The 22,440-nt window shown below is 47.3% G+C and overlaps 1 protein-coding gene across 1 annotated transcript in view; it reads left to right on the plus strand.

The window, feature by feature from the left end:
- LOC126209801 (basic proline-rich protein-like) overlaps nt 1–22,226 on the plus strand; it is a 64,830-nt gene extending 42,604 nt beyond the window's left edge. Inside the window, exons 3-4 of the mRNA XM_049938937.1 lie at nt 9,553–9,683; nt 22,163–22,226. Coding sequence (XP_049794894.1) covers nt 9,553–9,683; nt 22,163–22,226 — 195 coding nt within the window. The remainder of the gene's footprint in view (nt 1–9,552; nt 9,684–22,162) is intronic.
- Nucleotides 22,227–22,440: the final 214 nt, after the last annotated feature.

A 22,440-nucleotide genomic window follows, 5' to 3' on the forward strand; every position in this document is an offset into this window, starting at 1 on the left:
TTCATAGTTTCCCTCCAAAATGCAATATGTATGACATCTGTACAGTGTTTAATTCCCGTGCAATAAATAATTGAAAGTGTTCCTCGACTTCATGTGCACCCTGTATAAACGAGGTGTTTCAGAGTCTTTGCAACAAACGCCTAGGACTGATAGATCACTTCATGGGAAACAACTTCTGTCAAAGAAAAAATATTCGCTGACACTAGTAGGTATGTAAGGACAGTTTGGGCACCGGAGCATCACTGATGGCTTGCCTGAAGACATCACTGAGATAGGTGTCCAATAGTATTGGTTATGATCCTGAGAGGGCAGGGCATATCCCCCTTGTGGTGCCTGCATGTGGTGTGGGTTGGCCACCGTTGAGCCATCTGTGCAGCATGTAAGGAACTATCCTGAGAAAAGTGTGAGATTTGCTTCTCAAATATATTTTATCTGTCTAGAGACAATCATTCTTCTCCCTTTGTTCTTGAAAATCACTATCAATTTACCAGGGTAGGTAGTATGCCACACGCATGGTTACTAGAACCTCCTAGTTTGCTGAAGCCTAATGGTCCCAATATGACGACGGCAAAGGCCACCTGGGGATAGTAGATTTACTGATAATCGTATCAACATCATCTGCCAACAGGTAGCGTAGTGGCATAGCTACCAGAGTGGTATCTGTGAGTACCCTTTAAAAGAGGCGGCCATGACGCCTCCTCTCGGGAGTGTCCATTGTATCTTGATGAGCGGGATCTGGGTAAAGGAAAAGGTGCCTCATCCAATCGCTCAAAAGTTACTGGCTAGCCCCAAACCCTGCGTGCTCCCGTCTGGCAACTATAGTTCTGTTCTTGTTACCCCTCGCTCCATGAAGGACGTGGCCACGCAGACATACGACCTCCAATTCCGCTCTGAGGTTGTGAAATCGCCCAGTGTCAAGGTACCATCGTCATCCGCCCCGTCCAGCTGTGCAACAAGACATCAAACTCTCGCCTCAAGGGGCGAAACGACCAGCTACACAGCTGGTAGGCTGGAAAGGACAGAAGGATTACTCCTGTGAATACTTCCTCTGTCCCTCCAGCCAAATATCCGAGTCTTCATCTAACCAGAAAGGCTCGAAGAAGACCACCACGGGCAATCGGTCTTCTCCTTCACCACCTCAAAGATACTCTTCCATGGTGTCGGCACGCGATACCTTAGCCCAGCCGGCCTGCATGTCGCCGGCGCACACCAACAACCGTTTTTCGGCGTTGGACTCCACAGACTGACAGCACAAGCAAGCTGATGCTTCTGTGGACCCCACAGAGCAGCGTAATAGCGTCTCTTCGCCAGATGTCACTACGTCTATTCCTCATCTTGACTCTCCTCCAATGGAACGTTCGCGGCCTTCGGTCCCACGAAGAGGAATTACGGCTGCTTTTAGCGTAGCAGCGTCCCTCTGCACTTTGCCTTCAGGAAACGAAGTTGCCCCCTCACGATCGCTTTGAGGTTTCACATTTCATACAGATTCATTTTGACCTTCCCCGTAAGGTCGGCATTAACTCTCACAGGGGCGTCATGCTGCTCATACGGGATGACATTCACAGTCAACCCACCTCCCTGACTACCAACCCTCAAGTTCTTGCAGTTCGCCTTTTCTTTCCCTGCCTGACCTTTTCCCTCTGTACTACATACTTCCATCATTCGCTGTCACCAGGACAGACTTCCTTCCACTTACTGGGCAGCTACCTCCCCCATTTTTGCTAGTCGGTGACTTTAATGCACATCATCCACTTTGCGGTTCTCCCAGGACCTGTCAGAGAGGTGCCCTCTTGGCTGACCTTCTTAACCAACTTAATGTCTTCTGAGCCGGCCGGGGTGGCCGTGCGGTTCTAGGCGCTACAGTCTGGAGCCGAGCGACCGCTACGGTCGCAGGTTCGAATCCTGCCTCGGGCATGGATGTGTGTGATGTCCTTAGGTTAGGTTTAATTAGTTCTAAGTTCTAGGCGACTGATGACCTCAGAAGTTAAGTCGCATAGTGCTCAGAGCCATTTGAACCATTTTTGAACCTTAATGTCTTCTGCCTTAACACTGGGAGACCCACTTTCTTTTCTGACTCCTTGCACACCTATTCCCATTTGGACCTATCCTTCTGCACTGCCCAGCTTGCCCATCGTCTTGAGTGGTCCATTCTGTCTGACACCTACATCATTTCCCGTGTGCTATCCATTTGCTGTATCCTACCCCATCCGAGTGCACGCCTAAATGGCAGCATCCTAAGGCTGACTTTACTCCTCCCTGGCAACCTTCGAAGAACAAAATTTCCCCAGTTGTGATGACCAGGTCGAATATCTCTCAAACTTTACCCTTACTGCCGCAGAACGTTCTATCCCCCGCACTTCGTCTCTACCACGCCGTGTCCCAGTCCCTCGGTGGACTGAGGCACGCTGCGACGCAATTCGCGCATGTAGACGTGCTCTCCTCATTTTTAACCGCCACCCTACGCTGGCGAATTGCATTCATTGTAAACAGATGCGTGCATAGTGTCGTCGCGTTCTTCGGGATAGCAAAAGAGCTAGCTGGCTTTCATTCACTTGTTCTTTTAACAGTTCCACGCCTTCCTCTGTCGTGTGGACCAATCTCCGACTCCTCTCTGGAACCAAGATCCATTCCCCAATTTACGGCCTGACAGTAGCAAACGATATCATCGTGGACCCTGTTGCTGTCTCCAACACCTTGTGCCGCTATTTTTCGAAAGTTTCGAGCTCTTCCCAGTATCACCCTGGAAACGAGCGTCGGCAGCTCGGGAGATACCCTTCTCCGAATCGTGAGTGCCACAGTGCCGCCTTCACGATGAGGGAGCTCTCAGTTCGTTCCGATCCTCCGTCCCAGGACCGGACGCCATTCACATTCAGATGTTGCAGCACCTTTCTCTTGTGGGGAAGCACTTTCTGCTTAACATGTACAACCGCATCTGGGCAGACGGCATACTTCCTGGACGCTGGTGCGAGGCCACCGTCATACCCTTACCTAAGCCAGACTAGGAAAAAAAAAACCTCCCTTCTAGATACCGCCGCATCTCTCTCACCAGCTGCGCTTGCAAGGTGATGGAACGTATGATTCATGCACTGCTGGTGGGGTGGCTCGAATGCAGAGTATAGATTTCGAGCGCGGCGTCCAGCAATTGACCATCTCGTTACTTTGTACATCCATGTCATGAATGGTGTTTCTAGATTTGGAGAAGGCCTACAACACCTGCTGGAGAAATCGTATCCTCCGTACTCTTTACACATTGGGCTTCCGGTGGGCGCCTGCCCTGTTTTCTTCGGGAATTTTTACAAGACCGAGTTTTCAAGGTGCGTGGGGGTTCTACCTTGTCGGACACCTTTATCCAGGAAAATGGTGTGCCTCTGGGTTCTGTCCTAAGCGTCGTCCTCTTTGCTGCCGCCATGAACCATATAACGGCCTGTCTCCCACCGGGCATCTCCGGCTCTCTTTTTGTTGGCGATTTTGCCATCTTTTGCGGTTCTCCACGGACCTGTCTCACTGAGCGGCTTCTTCAGCGCTGTCTTGATCGTCTTTACTCCTGGAGCATCGACAATGGCTTTCGCTTTCCAGCTGCCTGTATTGATTTCTGGCGGCGCAAATGATTTCTCCCAATGTCTCTACATCTTGAGCCTGTTGCCCTTCCGTTCTTTGAAACTACGACATTCCTGGGGCTCATGCTAGATAGAAAACTCTCTTGGTCCTCCCATGTGTCTTACCTGGAAGCCCAGCGGTCCCTCAGTCTCTTACGTGTCCTCAATGGTAGCCGGCCGGAGTGGCCGAGTGGTTCTAGGCGCTTCAGTCTCGAACCGCGCTTCCGCTATGGTCCAGGTTCGAATCCTGCCTCGGGCATGGATGAGTGTGATGTCCTTAGGTTAGTTAGGTTTAAGTACTTCTTTCTAGGGGACTTATAACCTCAGATGTTAAGTCCCATACTGCTCAGAGCCATTTGAACCATTTTAAACCTCAATGGTACTTTCTGGGTTGCCGATAGAACCACCTTACTCGGTTTGTACTGGTTCTTTGTCTGTTCGAAACTCCTTACGATCTTCTTCACGCCGAGGAACTATGCGGGCACATACAAAAATGATTCAAATGGCTCTGAGCACAACGCGACTTAACTTCTGAGGTCATCATTTGCCTAGAACTTAGAACTAATTAAACCTAACTAACCTAACGACATCACAAACATCCATGGCCGAAGCAGGATTCGAACCTGCGACCGTAGCGGTCGCTCGGTTCCAGGGCACACACATTTGACTATCCCCACTGGTGGAAGACACTGTCCACAGGTGCATCTAGTTGAGCAGCGAGGTGCTGGATTGCAATCCGTGGATCACATCGAATGAGTGTGTCAGCATCTTACAACAGCGCAGGGAACGTGAATGATACATTTTGTGTTTGGTCACATTGCAAAAAAAAAAAAAAAAAAAAAAAAAAAAAAAAAGCCTTAGAGGAATTCTTTTGTTATTTAAATAGTATAAATCAAAAAATCCAGTTTACCTTGGAAATAGAGAAATACATCTACATCTACATCTATACTCCGCGAGCCACCTTACGGTGTGTGGCGGAGGGTACTTATTGTACCACTATCTGATCCCCCCTTCCCTGTTCCATTCACGAATTGTGCGTGGGAAGAACGACTGCTTGTAAGTCTCCGTATTTGCTCTAATTTCTCGGATCTTTTCGTTGTGATCATTACGCGAGATATATGTGGGCGGTAGTAATATGTTGCCCATCTCTTCCCGGAATGTGCTCTCTCGTAATTTCGATAATAAACCTCTCCGTATTGCGTAACGCCTTTCTTGAAGTGTCCGCCACTGGAGCTTGTTCAGCATCTCCGTAACGCTCTCGCGCTGACTAAATGTCCCCATGACGAATCGGGCTGCTTTTCGCTGGATCATGTCTATCTCTTCTATTAATCCAACCTGCAATGCAATATCCTTCATGAATGTCTTCGTCATAAGACAGACTGATGGCAGCTTGAAACATAAAGTCTTTCGGAAGGTTACACATACCTACAGATACTTGCATAAGGATGCCAATCAACATGCACAACAAAAAAAAGTTTAATTAAAAGTCTAGTGGACAGAGTTAAAAGGATTTGTATGCCGGAACACCTGAACACCGAGTTAAAACATCTAAAGCAGGCTTTTGAGAAGAATGGGTACTCTAGTAAGGAAATAGAGTTTTGCAACCGAATAACAGGAGGCCTAAGGACAAAGATATGGACACAGCGATGGAAGAATACGGTTTCTCTACCCTTCATCAAAAAAGTAACGGATCAAATCGGCAAGATTCTAAGGAAACATGACGTTCGATCGATTTTCAGACCAACTAAGAAAATAGGTCAAGCACTTCGTTCCGTTAGGGATAAACGTCCCCCTCTGTCTCCACGTGGTGTATACAGGGTCTTACAAAAAGGTACGGCCAAACTTTCAGGAAACATTCCTCACACACAAAGAAAGAAAATGTTATGTGGACATGTGTCCGGAAACGCTTACTTTCCATGTTAGAGCTCATTTTATTACTTCTCTTCAAATCACATTAATCATGGAATGGAAACACACAGCAACATAACGTACCAGCATGACTTCAAATAATTTGTTACAGGAAATGTTCAAAATGTCCTCCGTTAGCGAGGATACATGCATCCACCCTCCGTCGCATGGAATCCCTGATGCGCTGATGCAGCCCTGGAGAATGGCGTATTGTATCACAGCCGTCCACAATACGAGCACGAAGAGTCTCTACATTTCGTATCGGGGTTGCGTAGACAAGAGCTTTCAAATGCCCCCATAAATGAAAGTCAAGAGGGTTGAGGTCAGGAGAGCGTGGAGGCCATGGAATTGGTCCGCCTCTACCAATCCATCGGTCACCGAATCAGTTGTTGAGAAGCGTACGAACACTTCGACTGAAAAGTGCAGGAGCTCCATCGTGCGTGAACCACATGTTGTGTCGTACTTGTAAAGGCACATGTTGTAGCAGATCAGGTAGAGTATCCCGTATGAAATCATGATAACGTGCTCCATTGAGCGTAGGTGGAAGAACATGGGGCCCAATCAAGACATCAACAATGCCTGCCCAAACGTTCACAGAAAATCTGTGTTGATGACGTGATTGCACACGTCAGCCCACACATGTAGTGAAAATTTACAATTTGATCACGTTGGAATGAAGCCTCATCCGTAAAGAGAACATTTGCACTGAAATGAGAATTGACACATTGTTGGATAAACCATTCGCAGAAGTGTACCCGTGGAGGCCAATCAGCTGCTGATAGTGCCTGCACACGCTGTACATGGTACGGAAACAACTGGTTCTCCCGTAGCACTCTCCATATAGTGACGTGGTCAACGTTACTTTGTACAGCAGTAACTTCTCTGACGCTGACATTAGGGTTATCGTCAACTGCACGAAGAATTGCCTCGTCCATTGCAGGTGTCCTCGTCGTTCTAGGTGTTCCCCAGTCACGAGTCATAGGCTGGAATGTTCCGTGCTCCCTAAGACGCCGATCAATTGCTTCGAACTTTTTCCTGTCGGGACACCTTCGTTCTGGAAATCTGTCTCGATACAAACGTACCGCGCCACGGCTATTGCCCCGTGCTAATCCATACATCAAATGGGCATCTGCGAACTCCGCATTTGTAAACATTGCACTGACTGCAAAACCACGTTCGTGATGAACACTAACCTGTTGATGCTACGTACTGATGTGCTTGATGCTAGTACTGTAGAGCAATGAGTCGCATGTCAACACAAGCACCGAAGTCAACATTACCTTCCTTCAATTGGGCCAACTGGCGGTGAATCGAGGAACTACAGTACATACTGACGAAACTAAAATGAGCTCTAACATGGAAATTAAGCGTTTCCGGACACAAGTCCACATAACATCTTTTCTTTGTGTGTGAGGAATGTTTCCTGAAAGTTTGGCCGTACCTTTTTGTAACACCCTGTATAAGATTCCGTGTACGTGTGGAAAGATCTACATTGGAACTACAAAGACAAATGTGAATACACGGTTGAAGGAACATAGAAGTCTTTGCCGACTAGCGAAAACAGATAAATCAGAAGTGGCGGAACATGTTCTTCAATCAGGTGATCACGTAGTGAAATTTTCGGAAACTGAAGTTTTATGTACGGTGACAAACTATTATCTATGGCTATAAAGATAAGTCATCGAAATATATAAACATGGCGATAATTTTAACAGAAAGAGGCAGTCATGAAGCTCAGTGATATATGGAGTGTGGCGCTACAGAATCGATGAGACGTTTTTGACGTACTCTTACTCGATAGTTAAGAAATTTTTATCTTTTACAAGGTTTATCTCTATCACGTGAAATCCAGACCACGCCCACTTTCCACGGTATTCAGGCCACTCTTCGACGTTCGACTCGTCAGTCGGCAAGACTTAGCACAACCAGGAGCACCTCCGAAGATGTCCAACGTAGCCTCGGATGAAACGTCAGGGATTGAAGAGTTCCATGGACCACGGCCATACAACCTCAGCCGCTGAAACATCCAGTCGTGAAAGCCTTCATTGTATGAAGTTCGATAAGAGCAAATAATAATCCCCCATTCATTCACAAGAAATCCTTTGTGCTGGGATACCGGAGTCTCTACGTTGCAGTGAGAACGTTTGTGTATGTTGAAAGCGGGAAGGATAAGACGTAATGGACGGGGTGCCACTTTAGGACCATCAGGAGGGATGCATTCGGCGTTATTCCGCGCTATTTTCGTAAACAGGTTCTGTTAGGACTAGAATTTCCATGCGGGCAATCTGAGATCATAAAAGCTCCTACAAAAGCTACCGTTAACTACACTACTGGCCATTAAAATTGCTACACCAAGAAGAAATGCAGATGATAAACGGATATTCATTGGACAAATATATTACACAACAACTGACATGTGATTTCATTTTCACACAATTTGGGTACATAGATGCTGAGAAATCAGTACCCAGAACCACTACCTCTGGATGGCGTGTACAGGTACATCTGCCCATGCAGCTCCAACACGATACCACAGTTCATCAAGAGTAGTGACTGGCGTATTGTGACGAGCCAGTTCCTCGGCCACCGTTGATCAGACGTTTTGAATTAGTGAGAGATCTGGAGAATGTTCTGGCCAGGGCAGCAGTCGAACATTTTCTGTATCCAGAAAGGCCTGTACAGGTCCTGCAACATGCGGTCGTGCATTATCCTGCTGAAATGTGATCGAATAGTGCCGTCAAAGCGAACAAGAGGTGACCGAGACGTGTAACCAATGGCACCCCATACCAGCACGCCAGGTGATACGCCAGTATGGCGATGGCGAATACACGCTTCCAATGCGCGTTCACCGCGATGTCGCCAAACACGGATCGACCATCATGATGCTGTAACAGAACCTGGATTCATTCGAAAAAATGACGTTTTGCCATCCGTGCAGCCTGGTTCGTCGTTGAGTACACCACCGCAGGCGCTCCTGTCTGTGATGCAGCGTCAAGGGTAACCGCTGATAGTCCATGCTGCTGCAACCGTCGTCGAACTGTTCGTGCAGATGGTTGTTGTCTTGCAAACGTCCCCATCTGTTGACTCGGGTGTAGAAACGTGGCTGCACGATCCGTTACAGCCATGCGGATAAGATGTCTGTCATCTCGACTGCTAGTGATACGAGGCCGTTGGGATCCAGCACGGCGTTCCGTATTACCCTCCTGAACGCACCGATTCCATATTCTGCTAACAGTCATTGGATCTCGACCAACGCGAGCAGCAGTGTCGCGATACGATAAACCTCAATCGCGGTAGGCTACAGTCCGACCGTTATCAAAGTCTGAAACGTGATGGTACGCATTTCTCCTCCTCACACGAGGCATCACAACAACGTTTCACCGGTCAACTGCTGTTTGTGTATGAAAAATCGGTTGGAAACTTTCCTCATGTCAGCACGATGTAGGCCAACCTTGTATGAATGCTCTGAAAAGCTAATCATTATCATTTGGATACCAAAGCATCTTATTCCTGTCTGTTAAATTTCGCGTCTGTAGCACGTCAGCTTCGTGGTGTAGCAATTTTAATGGCCAGTATTGTATTTCTGGGACACTATACAATGCCTGAGAGGTCGACTTGGCTCTTATTTTACATAGCCATGTGACGTCAGTACAACATTGAGAACCCATCAGACGATGAGTCGCCACGCAAACGTTTAGCGGCGATGCGTCAGTCACGCTGGGGCAGTAAGCAAGGCTGGACACAGCTGGTGTGTCCCGTTAGGATCGCTAGGCAGAAAGCAGCCTGTGCTATTCTGGAACAGATTTCTATAGCGTGATCTGTGACGTCACTATCCACAGGTATAGCATCAGCAACGGTAAACACATGTGCTGTCCAGAGGCGTTTCGCACATGGGATTGGTGTGATTGCGTCTCGGAGTTCTGTGGCGAGGTGGACAGGGGTGTGTGCTGTACCCCGTGTGGTCGGCGAGGACGTGACAGCGGAGGTGGAGACGCTGCAGAATCGGACCGCTGCGAGCAGCATGGTTGCTGCAGCCCTAACCCACTAGCGTGAGGGAGGGCGGCCCATGGAGGCCGGGGCGATGCTGCCGCGGTCAGGGCCGCGGGCAGTGGCAGTGGCGGAGGCGGCGGCGGCGGCGGAGGCGGCGACGGCGGGGGCGGTGGTGTCAGGCGTCGAGTGGCGGGACGTGTTTCTCATTAGCGATCTTTTTTTTTTTTTTTTTTGCCATCTACAGCTCCCTCTAGCACCATGAAAGTCATTCCCTCATGTCTTAGCAGATGTCCTATCATCCTGTCCCTTCTCCTTATCAGTGTTTTCCACATGTTCCTTTCCTCTCCGATTCTGCGTAGAACCTCCTCATTCCTTACCTTATCAGTCCACCTAATTTTCAACATTCGTGTATAGCACCACATCTCAAATGCTTCGATTCTCTTCTGTTCCGGTTTTCCCACAGTCCATGTTTCACTACCATACAATGCTGTACTCCAGACGTACATCCTCAGAAATTTCTTCCTCAAATTAAGGCCGGTATTTGATATTAGTAGACTTCTCTTGGCCAGAAAAGCCTTTTTTGCCATAGCGAGTCTGCTTTTGGTGTCCTCCTTGCTCCGTCCGTCATTGGTTATTTTACTGCCTAGGTAGCAGAATTCCTTAACTTCATTGACTTCGTGACCACCAATCCTGATGTTAATTTTTTCCCTGTTCTCATTTCTACTACTTCTCATTACCTTCGTCTTTCTCCGATTTACTCTCAAACAATACTGTGTACTCATTAGACTGTTCATTCCGTTCAGCAGATCATTTAATTCTTCTTTCACTCAGGATAGCAATGTCATCAGCGAATCGTATCATTGATATCCTTTCACCTTGTTTTTTAATTCCACTCCTGAACCTTTCTTTTATTTCCATCATTGCTTCCTCGATGTACAGATTGAAGAGTAGGGGCGAAAGGCTACAGCCTTTTCTTACACCCTTCTTAATACGAGCACTTCGTTCTTGATCGTCCACTCTTATTATTCCCTCTTGGTTGTTGTACATATTGTATATGACCCGTCTCTCTCTATAGCTTACCCCTACTTTTTTCAGAATCTCGAACAGCTTGCACCATTTTATATTGTCGAACGCTTTTTCCAGGTCGACAAATCCTATGAACGTGTCTTGATTTTTCTTCCATTATTAGCCGTAACGTCAGAATTGCCTCTCTCGTCCCTTTACTTTTCCTAAAGCCAAACTGATCGTCACCTAGCGCATTCTCAATTTTCTTTTCCATTCTTATGTATATTATTCTTGTAAGCAGCTTCGATGCATGAGCTGTTAAGCTGATTGTGCGATAATTCTCGCACTTATCAGCTCTTGCCGTCTTCGGAATTGTGTGGATGATGCTTTTCCGAAAGTCAGATGGTATATCGCCAGACTCATGTATTCTACACACCAACGTGAATAGTCGTTTTGTTGTCACTTCCCCCAATGATTTTAGAAATTCTGATGGAATGTTATCTATCCCTTCTGCCTTATTTGACCGTAAGTCCTCCAAAGCTCTTTTAAATTCCGATTCTAATACTGGATCCCCTATCTCTTCTAAATCGACTCCTGTTTCTTCTTCTATCACATCAAATCTTCACCCTCATAGAGGCTTTCAATGTATTCTTTCCACCTATCTGCTCTCGCCTCTGCATTTAACAGTGGAATTCCCGTTGCACTCTTAATGTTACCACCGTTGCTTTTAATGTCACCAAAGGTTGTTTTGACTTTCCTGTATGCTGAGTCTGTCCTTCCGACAACCATATCTTTTCCGATGTCTTCACATTTTTCCTGCAGCCATTTCGTCTTAGCTTCCCTGCACTTCCTATTTATTTCATTCCTCAGCGACTTGTATTTCTGATTTTCCCGGAACATGTTTGTACTTCCTCCTTTCATCAATCAACTGAAGTATTTCTTCTGTTACCCATGGTTTCTTCGCAGCTACCTTCTTTGTACCTATGTTTTCCTTCCCAACTTCTGTGATGGCCCTTTTTAGAGATGTCCATTCCTCTTCAACTGTACTGCCTACTGCGCTATTCCTTATTGCTGTATCTATAGCGTTAGAGAACTTCAAACGTATCTCGTCATTCCTTAGTACTTCCGTATCCCACTTCTTTGCGTATTGATTCTTCCTGACTAATGTCTTGAACTTCAGCCTACTCTTCATCACTACTATATTGTGATCTGAGTCTATATCTGCTCCTGGGTACGCCTTACAATCCAGTATCTGATTTCGGAATCTCTGTCTGTCCGGGGACAGGTGTTTGAGCATCTGATTGTTTACGCCATCTGGCCCAGAGGCTGTATCGGGGCATTGTGCCAGGGCGCTTTGGAGTTCCCACGAACTAAATGGGGCGTTATACGCCTCAGGGTGGCGAGAAGCAAAAGAAAGCCGTTTGCCTTCCTCCCGGCGTTTTAGCGCACGAAACGCGGGCGGGTAATTCCCTGACGCAGAGGCCCGAACATAGTGCTGAGCGAAATGCTCGGCGATTGCATCGGCATCGGTGGATAGCGCCCCGTTGATGGTAAGCCCTGGGACACCTGTAGAGTGCTGTAATCCAAAGATGCGCCGAATCTTCATCCACACCTGGGAGGGTTAAATTACGGGAACCAATGGTGGAAACGTGCCTCTCCCAGCACTCCTGTTTCCGCCTTTTGATGAGCCGCCGGGCCTGAGCACGAAGACGTTCGAATAAAATGAGGTTCTCCAAAGACGGGTGCCGCTTATGTCGCTGAAGAGCCCGCCGACGCACTTTAATGGCTTCAGCGACCTCCGGAGGCCACAAAGTCACGGATTTTCGCTGGGGGCACCCTATCGATCGGGGAATGGTACGTTGTGCAGCGGAAACAATCGCTGCAGTCAGTGTCTCAACCGCCACATCGATGGGACCATGGGGGAGAGATTCAACAGTGGCAGCAGAGGAGAACACTTCCCAGTTTTCCTTGCTAAATGCCCATCTGGGCAAGCGTTCATGGGAGCGACGCTGGGGTAGTGAAAGGAAGATGGGAAAATGGTCACTACCACACAAGTCGTCATGGACTCTCCAGTGGACCAATGATACAAGCCCTGGGCTGCACAACGCCAGATCTATGGCTGAGAACGTGCCATGCGCCACACTGAAATGTGTGGCGGCGCCAGTGTTTAAGAGGCAGAGGTCGAGTTGGGAGATGAGATTCTCGACATCTCTGCCTCGGCCAGTAATCTTCGTTCCACCGCATAGGGGATTGTGGTCGTTAAAATCCCCCAGGAGAAGAAAAGGCGTGGGAAGTTGGGTGACAAGTGCAGCCAATTCGGTCAGGGGGACTGTACGACCTGGAGGGTGCTAGACACTGCAGACGGATATGTCCTGTGTAGTCCTTACGTGGACAGCCACAGCTTCCAATGATGTTTGAAGGGGCACAGGAGCACTATATACAGAGGTAAGGACATACACGCAGGCTACACCTGACACGCTATGGTAAGTGCTACGGTTACAGTAATAGCCCCTGTATCCACGAAGGACAGGGGTCTGCATTGTCGGGAACCATGTTTCCTGGAGGGCAATGCATAAAGCAGGTGTCATGCTTAGAAGCTGGCGTAGCTCAGGTAGATGGCTAAAATAACCGCCACAGTTCCACTAGAGGATTGTACAAAGCGTGTCCTGGAGGGGCATGAAGGCACTGAAAAGGCAAATTACTTCGCAGGGTCACATGCTGCCATCGACTGAGAGACGGACGTCGCTACGTCCATCGTTTCTGAGGAGACGGCGAGATCCAGGTCATCAGGGGACGCAAAGAGCTCGACCTCATCCTCAGAGGCTGAGCTGACAGGAAGCGGTGGCGCGGGAACCAGTGGGTCCTTAGGCTTCTTAGATAGCTTTCTCTTCTCTCTCTTGTCTTTTGGAGGAGGGTTTACATGCTGGGAGGGCTTTCCTGACGCATTATCAGGAACAGACGAAGAGCGTGAAGCCCTTCGACCAGCAGCTGGTGGCTTCTTCAGCCACTGGCTAGTGTCTTGTGAGACACTGGGGAAGTCCTTGGAAGGGACTCCCCCAAGGGATCCCTTCCGAACAAGTGAGGCCGGAGGAGGCTGTTGCGTCTCCGGCTTAGTAGCCGGAGAGGGCTGTTACTTCTCCGGCTTAGTAGCCGGAGAGGGCTGTTACTTCTCCGGCTGAGAGGTGGGGACTGACGTCCCCGGTTGTTCGGGGCGCACTGTTCCAAAACTGGGTGTTTTGGGAGCAGTGGAAGATAGAGTGGCCCCTACCAGCGGTGGGGCAGGCGTAACTTGACTGTTCTGTGGGCCAACCGAGAAGGGAGTCTTTGCAGGAACTGGTGGCGGCAGAGTTACAGCAGCATAACTCCTCGACATAGGTGTGGGGTTGAGCCCTTCTAGCTTCTTCTGGGCCTCTTGGTAAGTTAAACGGTCCAGGGTCTTAATTTCTTGTATCTTCCGCTCTCGTTGGTAGACTGCACAGTCTGGCGATCAGGGAGAATGATGCTCCCCACAGTTAACGCACGTGGTAGGCGGAGCACACGGAGCATTGGGATGTGAAGGTCGGCCACAATCACGACACGTGGGGGCTGGCAGTGCATCTCGAGGACATATGTCCGAACTTCCAGCACTGAAACCATCGCATAGGGGGCGGGACATAGGGCTTGACATTGCACCGGTAGATCATGACCTTGACCTTCTCGGGCAAGCAGTCGCCCTCGAAGGCCAGGATGAAAGCACCGGTAGCGATCCTATTATCCTTCAGCCCCCTAAAGACACGACGGACAAAGTGTACACCTCGTCGCGCCAGGTGCTCCCTTAGCTCATCATCAGACTGCAGCAGCAGATCTTTATGAAAGATAATCCCCTGGACCAAATTTAAGGACTTACGGGGAGTGATGCTAATGAGGATGTCACTGAGCTTCTCACAGGCGAGTAATACCCGTGACTGTGCAGATGAAGCTGCTTGTATCAGAATGGCCCCGCTCCTCATTTTGGAAAGAGACGCCACTTCCCCAAACTTATCTTCAAGCTTGTGAACAAAGAAGAGAGGCTTAGTCCCCAAAAACGAATCCCCATCGGTTCTGCTGCACTCAAGGTATGGAATCAGCATGGGTTTCGAAAAAGACGATCGTGTGAAACCCAGCTCGCGCTATTCGTCCACGAGACTCAGAGGGTCATAGACAAGGGTTCCAGGTAGATGCCCTGTTTCTTGATTTCCGCAAGGCGTTCGATACAGTTCCCCACAGTCGTTTAATGAACAAAATAAGAGCATATGGACTATCAGACCAACTGTGTGATTGGATTGAAGGGTTCCTAGATAACAGAACGCAGCATGTCATTCTCAATGGAGAGAAGTCTTCCGAAGTAAGTGATTTCAGGTGTGCCGCAGGGGAGTGTCGTAGGACCGTTGCTATTCACAATATACATAAATGACCTTGTGGATAACATCGGAAGTTCACTGAGGCTTTTTGCGGATGATGCTGTGGTATATCGAGAGGTTGTAACAATGGAAAATTTTACTGAAATGCAGGAAGATCTGCAACGAATTGACGCATGGTGCAGGGAATCGCAATTGAATCTCAATGTAGACAAGTGTAATGTGCTGCGAATACATAGATAGAAAGATCCCTTATCATTTAGCTACAATATAGCAGGTCAGCAACTGGAAGCAGTTAATGCCATAAATTATCTGGGAGTACGCATTAGGAGTTATTTAAAATGGAATGATCATATAAAGTTGATCGTCGGTAAAGCAGATGCCAGACTGAGATTCATTGGAAGAATCCTAAGGAAATGCAATCCGAAAACAAAGGAAGTAGGTTACAATACACTTGTTCTCCCACTGCTTGCTCATCAGTGTGGGATCCGTACCAGATAGGGTTGATAGAAGAGATAGAGAAGATCCAACGGAGAGCAGCGCGCTTCGTTACAGGATCATTTAGTAATCGCGAAAGCGTTACGGAGATGATAGATAAACTCCAGTGGAAGACTTTGGAGGAGAGATGCTCAGTAGCTCGGTACAGGCTTTTGTTGAAGTTTCGAGAACAGTCAAGCAGTATATTGCTCCCTCTTACGTATATCTGGCAAAGAGACTATGAGGATAAAATCAGAGAGATTAGAGCCCACACAGAGGCATACCGAGAATCTACCTTTCCAAGAACAACACGAGACTGGAATAGAAGGGAGAACCGATAGAGGAGAGCAGAGGGGCGGGAGGTAATGGCCATAGAGAGCGGGAAGAAGGAAATGGACAGAGAGACGGGGTCAGGAACAGATGGATAGATAGTGTGAGAGAGAGAGAGAGAGAGAGAGAGAGAGAGAGAGAGAGAGAGAGAGAGAGAGAGAGAGAGAAGATGGACAGAGAGGTTGGGAGAGGGGGGCGGCAGCAAGAAATGGAGAGAGATAAAGAGAAGATGGACAGATAGAGAGAGAGAGAGGAGGGATGGGAAGAGATGAAGGGCGAGGTGCGAGGGGAGGATGGATGGAGATAGGGGAGAGAATGCGATGGACAAAGAGGGGAAGGAAGTTGGGCAAAGGCAGGGGGAGAAGGAGAAAGAATTTAAGACGTACATACAATTCCCACACATATATGTCTAGCAAATTTTCCATTTAGCTACAGTGAGCCACGGCAACATGTGGCCGTGTCCAGACAGTAAAATGGATAAAATAACGGATGAAATAATCAGACAGATACGAAAATCTTCTCAGTTCATGCGAAGATAGAAGAGAACGTTATAAAGTGGACAGATCTTGTTGATAGAATGACAGAAAACAAGTTGGTAAAAAAATAAGACGTATACCAATTAGTTTCCTTTCAGAGTACGGTGATGAAATAGCTCCATGCGTAGCGTAACAAATACATCCTCTCGCTTGACGAAATATAGTATCCAAAGACTGGAAAGTTGCACAGGTCACACCAGTATTCAAGAAATGTAATACGTGTAATCCACTAAATCACAGGACCATATCATTAACGTCGATTTGCGGCAGGATTTTGGAACATATATTCTGTTTGAGCATTAAGAGTCACCTCGAGGAGAACGTTCTGTTGACACACAGTCGACACGAGTTCAGAAAACATTGTTCTTGTGAAACACAACTAGCTCCTTATTCACAAGAAGTGTTGAGTGCTGTTGGCAAGTGATTTCAAATTGATTCCGTATTTCTAGATTCCCAGAAGTCTTTTGACATTTACCTCACAAGCAGGTTGTAGTCAAATTGCGTGCTCATGGGATAGCGACTCAGTTATGTGATTGGATTCGTGATTTCCTGGCAGAGAGGCCACAGTTCGTAATAATAGACAGAAGTCTTTTCTGGTGTTCCCCAAGGTAGCGTTATAGGCCCTGTGCAGTTCCTTACCTTTATAAACCATTTAGGAGACAATCTGAGCAGCTATGCTAGGTTGTTTGCAGATCGTGCTGTTGTTTACCATTTACAAAGTTATCAGAAGATCAAAACAAATTGGAAAACGATTTAGAAAAGGTATCTGAATGGTGCTAAAATTGGCAACAGACCTTAAACAATGGAAAGTGTGAGGTCATCCACATGAGTGCTAAAAGGAATCTGTTCGGTCACACGATAAATCAGTCAAATCTTAAGGCTGTAAATTCGACTAAAGATCTAGGAATTACAATTATGAACAACTTAAATTGATATTGTTGAGGGCAATGCAAACTGAACACTTCGTTTTATTGGCAGAACTGTGCTGGCGTAAGCTGTCGCCAGCACACCAGGCTACAAAGAGGTTGCGAGAAGATCGATAGAGGCCAAAGACAGACTCGCAAGAAACGGGCCCCCAACGCCCTCTCGGCCGCCCGTGTTTAGATCCGTTCCGCAGGCTGCAGGGCCCAGTCAGTCAGTCAGTCAGTCAGTCAGTCATCCAGTGAGTCAATGAGTGGAACCACCAGTCGCTGCCCAGTGGGAGTCGCAGGTAGCTCAGACTCAGGTAGCATACAGCGACCAGTGTAGCGTGCGTAGCGGGACTCGAGGATGACGTGGAATATCTTGAGCTAGGTAACTTTCTGTTCTGATTAATAAAGAACCCCGATAATACATGCGTGCAGCTGTGTCGTAGAAAGAGGGTACTGGCCACCAAACGACATCCTCTTCTCGCTTCCCACGGTACAGCACTACAGGGACAACGAGACGACACTTAGAAAATGTAAGAGATCTATTAAAGAGACTGCCTACACTACGCTTGTCCGCCCTATTCTGGAGTACTGCTGCACGTTGTGGGATACTTAGCGGGTAGGATTAACAGAGCAGGTCGAGAAATTTGAAACAAGGACAGCACGTTTTGTATTATCGCGAAATAGAGGAGGGAGTGTCACTGAAGTTATACAGGATTTGGGGTGGACACCATTAAATCAAGCTTCAGAATCTTCTCACCAAACGTCAATCACCAACTTTCTCCCCCGAATGCGAAAATATTTTGTTGACGCCGACCTACATAGGGAGGAAGGATAATCGTAATAAAATAGGAGAAGTCTGAGCTCGCACGGAAAGATATGGGCGCTCGTTTTTTCCGCGAACTGTTCGAGACTGGAATAATAGAGAATTATTGTGAAGGTGAACGCTCTGCCAGGCACTTAAGTGTGACTTGCAGAGCATGCATGTAGATGTAGGTAGATGTACACTACCGGCCATTAAAATTGCTACACCAAGAAGAAATGCACATGATAAATGGCTATTCATTGGACAAATATACTAGAACTGACGTGTGATTACATTTTCACGCAATTGGGGTGCATAGATCCTGAGAAATAAGTACCCAGAACAACCAGCTCTGGCCGTAATAACGGCCTTGATACGCCTGGGCATTGAGTCAAACAGTGCTTGGATGGCGTGTACAGGTACAGCTGCCCATGAAGCTTCAACACGATACCACAGTTCATCAAGTAGTGACTAGCGTATTGTGACGAGCCAGTTGCTCAGCCACCATTGACCAGACGTTTTCAATTGATGATAGATCTGGAGAATGTGCTGGCCAGGGCAGCGTTCGAACATTTTCTGTATCCAGAAAGGCCCGTACAGGACCTGCAACATGCAGTCGTGCATTATCCTGGTGAAATGTAGGGTTTCGCAGGGATCGAATGAAGGATAGAGCTATGGGTCGTAATACATGTGAAACGTAACTTCCACTGTTCGTAGTGCCGTCAATGTGAACAAGAGGTGACAGAGACGTGTAACCAGTAGCACCCCAAATCATCACGCCGGGTGATACGCCAGTATGGCGATGACGAATAGACGCTTGCAATGTGCGTTCATAGCAATGTCGCGAAACACGGATGCGACCATCATGACTCTCTAAACAGAACCTGCATTCATCTGGAAAAATGACGTTTTGACATTCGTACACCAAGGTTCGTCGTTGAGTACACCATCGCAGGCGCTCCTGTCTGTGATGCAGCGTCATGGGTAACCGCAGCAATGGTCTCCGAGCTGATAGTCCACGCTGCTGCAAACGTCGTCGAACTGTTCGTGCAGATGGTTGTCGTCTTGCAAACGTCCCTATCTTCTGACTCAGGGATCGAGACGTGGCTGCACGATCCGTTACAGCCATGCGGATAAGATGCCTGTCATCTCGACTGTTAAAGTGCGCGTCATTTATGTTGGCGGCCGAGTTTAGGTTCGTTCTGCGCATCTGACGTCACAAAACACAGTCAGCCAATGAACAGAGAACTACGTTGCCAGATCTCGACTGCAGTGCAGAGCATGGACGAGTGTCTTCAGTTTTAGAAACGTTCAGTCATAAATAAAGTAATAGAACAAAAGCAATGTCTTGATAGACTTTCTTTTATAGAATGTTTGGAAAAAGCATTCTTTATACCAATTGCTTCATATTCTATTAATTAATTAAACCAAACAAGTAATAAGACTCCTAATTCAGGCGATAGCAAGGAAAGGCGTTTGTATCAATCTCACGAACCGCTTTTTCGCAGTAAAGAACAGCGATAATTGTTTATTTCCTATTGTACTTCGACGAAGTGTGAGTAATTCATAGTCATACCAACAGTTTTTGTCAGTATTTTGCGTGACGTGTTAGAGTCCTCATGGCGTACTACAATCAGATGAGCTGCGTTAGCGTAACGGTTAAGGTGTTGGGCTTCTACGCGAAAGGTTACGAGTTCAAACGTTGTGCAGAGCTTAATATTTTCATTATTTAAAAACAATATCGAAGTGCCTTACTTCAAGAATTATATTCGTTTGAATGCAATTTTTTGAAACTTTAGTGCTTTGTCTCTTCATTAACCCTTTCCCTGCTGCAGACACGTGCTCCCCGCATTCCGCGCTGTGCGCGATTTTGTCATGACTGCACTGCTCGCCGGTGCAGACACATCGTGTTCCCACTGCTTTGACACACTTATCATTCGATTTCACAAAACGTATTTGGCCCAAAAATTTTATGGGGGAAGGTATCAGTCAAGAAGACGTGTAAAAATCAATGACTTAATTTTGTTTCGATGTTCAACGCAGTTATTATGCAGCATTAAATGTAGTAAACCATTGCACGAAATTTTGAAGAGTTTGCAGAGGTAGAAGTCTATAGCGTATACTTTCAGTATGGTCGATTTTAGTTGCCACAATGTTGAGAATGAAATGTGGACAAGATACCTAAATTTCATGTACAATTTACTGTATAACAATATCTCATTTAATTTAAGTACCACATAGGTGTCGTAATATTGAGAAATATTACGTCTTTCGCGACTGTAATAGAAGTTTTATTTACACCGGACACGTTTGGCTTTTTTTAAAGCACCTCATTCAATGAAAGGTATGGCACATACACAATGGTACTCATGTTCTCTTTCTTGTTTTTGTTCCACAGTCGCAGTTTTACGAATGGTACTGAAATATATTCCTCTTTTGCAACTGTAATAAGCAACTTATTTAGACCAGACGCGTTTCTCTCTTTTGAAGCATCTTCAGTGGACAGTTTTTTGTCTCCTCCATTGCCAAGTCACCTTTCATAGTTTTGTGCTGCGGTAACACAATATTCAACGTTTGTGTTGGCTGATCAGTGTTTTAGCAAATAAATGATGTTTGTGTGTGCCACACACAAAAATTATATTTGACATAGCTCAGAGCACTTCACTGATAGACGGTATATTCAAGTCCTAATGTTTTTGTAAGTCCACAGTTTTGCTTAATGTATTTTGTCTACTTCCTTTTGATTGATTGAAGTGCTTTAAAATAAAGCCAAACGTGCTCAGTGTAAATAAAACTTTTGTTACAGTCGCGAAAGACGGAATATTTCTCAATATTACATACGACACCTATGTGGTACTTAAATGAGATATTGTTATACAGTAAATTTTATATGAAATTTAGGTATCTTGTCCACATTTCATTCTCAACATTGTGGCAACTAAAATCGACCATACTGAAAGTATACGCTATGGACTTCTACCTCTGCAAACTCTTCAAAATTTCGTGCAATGGTTTACTACATTTAATGCTGCATAATAACTGCGTTGAACATCGAAACAAAATTAAGTCATTTATGGGGGAAGGTATCAGTCAAGAAGACGTGTAAAAATCAAATTTTTGGGCCAAATACGGATTGTGAAATCGAATGATAAGTGTGTCAAAGCAGTGGGAACACGATGTGTCTGCACCGGCGAGCAGTGCAGTCATGACAAAATCGCGCACAGCGCGGAATGCGGGGAGCACGTGTCTGCAGCATGGAAAGGGTTAATGCGGCCGTGGTGGCTTTACTTCATGAACTGCGCGCTCCCCCCTAAACATAAGCTTTCGAACTATGCTATACTATGGCGCTGCTTCTATTGGCGCGTGCGTCGTGTGCAACTGGCAACGCAGCAATCTCCCGCGTCTGGGCGGGCATGCGCGAGCCGCCAAGATAAAAGAATTGAACTATAGTGATACAAGGCCGCCGGGATCCAGCACGGCGTTCCCTATTACCCTCCTGAACCCACCGATTCCATATTCTGTTAACAGTAACTGAATCTCGACCAACGCGAGCAGCAATGTTGCGATACGATAAACCGCAATCGCGATAGGCTACAATCCGACCTCTATCAAAGTCGGAAACGTGATGGTACGCATTTCTCCTCCTTACACGAGGCATCACAGCAACGTTTCACCAGGCAACGCCGGTCAACTGGTGTTTGTGTATGAGGAATCGGTTGGGAACTTTCCTCGTGTCAGCACGTTGTAGGTGTCGCCACCGGCGCCAACCTTGCGTGAATGCTCTAAAAGCTAACCATTTGCATATCACAGCATCTTCTTCCTGTCGGTTAAATTTCGCGTCTGTAGCACGACATCTTCGTGGCGTAGCAATTTTAATGGCCAGTAGTGTACGTAAGACAGCAGAAGGGGCAAGTGCGGCCTCTCGCACACCCACTCTTCCACCGTCCTAGTTCCCGCGTCTATACGGACAGCGTGATCCGAAATTCTCACGCTCTCCGTTACGGTAGGGCAGGGCAGGGCAGCCGCTGCTTTTGTGTACCGGGAACCGGCCGCTTCTCAGGTTGGCAGGCAGTGCGTCACGGTTGTAGCGACGAAGTCTCTGCCGCCCTGCCGGTGCGGCGCGCAACCAGTCGTGCGTTGCGGCAGTCCGTCGCTCAGACAGATACGCACTTCCCGGAACGTCTCTGGCGGCGGCAAACGCTCCCACACGCGTGCCGCCTTTGTCCCACAGCCTGCGGCGGCGAGAGAGACCAGCAAGGAGTGTGGAGTGGAGTGCGGCGTGGCTTATGGATTAAGGCCTGCCCAGACAGAATCCGGCCTGCCGCTGAGACGGACGGCGCAGCTGGAGGCCGGGCCAGTCAGCGGCCAGGGTCGACACACAGGCCGCAGCGACTCTTGATGCGTCACCTGTTGACACTGTGGAAAGGGCCGAACCCCATTATTAAGCTTGCATGCGTGGCGCGATTGTCTTGGCGTTGGACGATTTGGAAGCTTCACGAGGGACACGTT

The sequence above is a fragment of the Schistocerca nitens genome, chromosome 10, assembly GCF_023898315.1.
Source record: "Schistocerca nitens isolate TAMUIC-IGC-003100 chromosome 10, iqSchNite1.1, whole genome shotgun sequence".
Lineage (NCBI taxonomy): Eukaryota > Metazoa > Arthropoda > Insecta > Orthoptera > Acrididae > Schistocerca > Schistocerca nitens.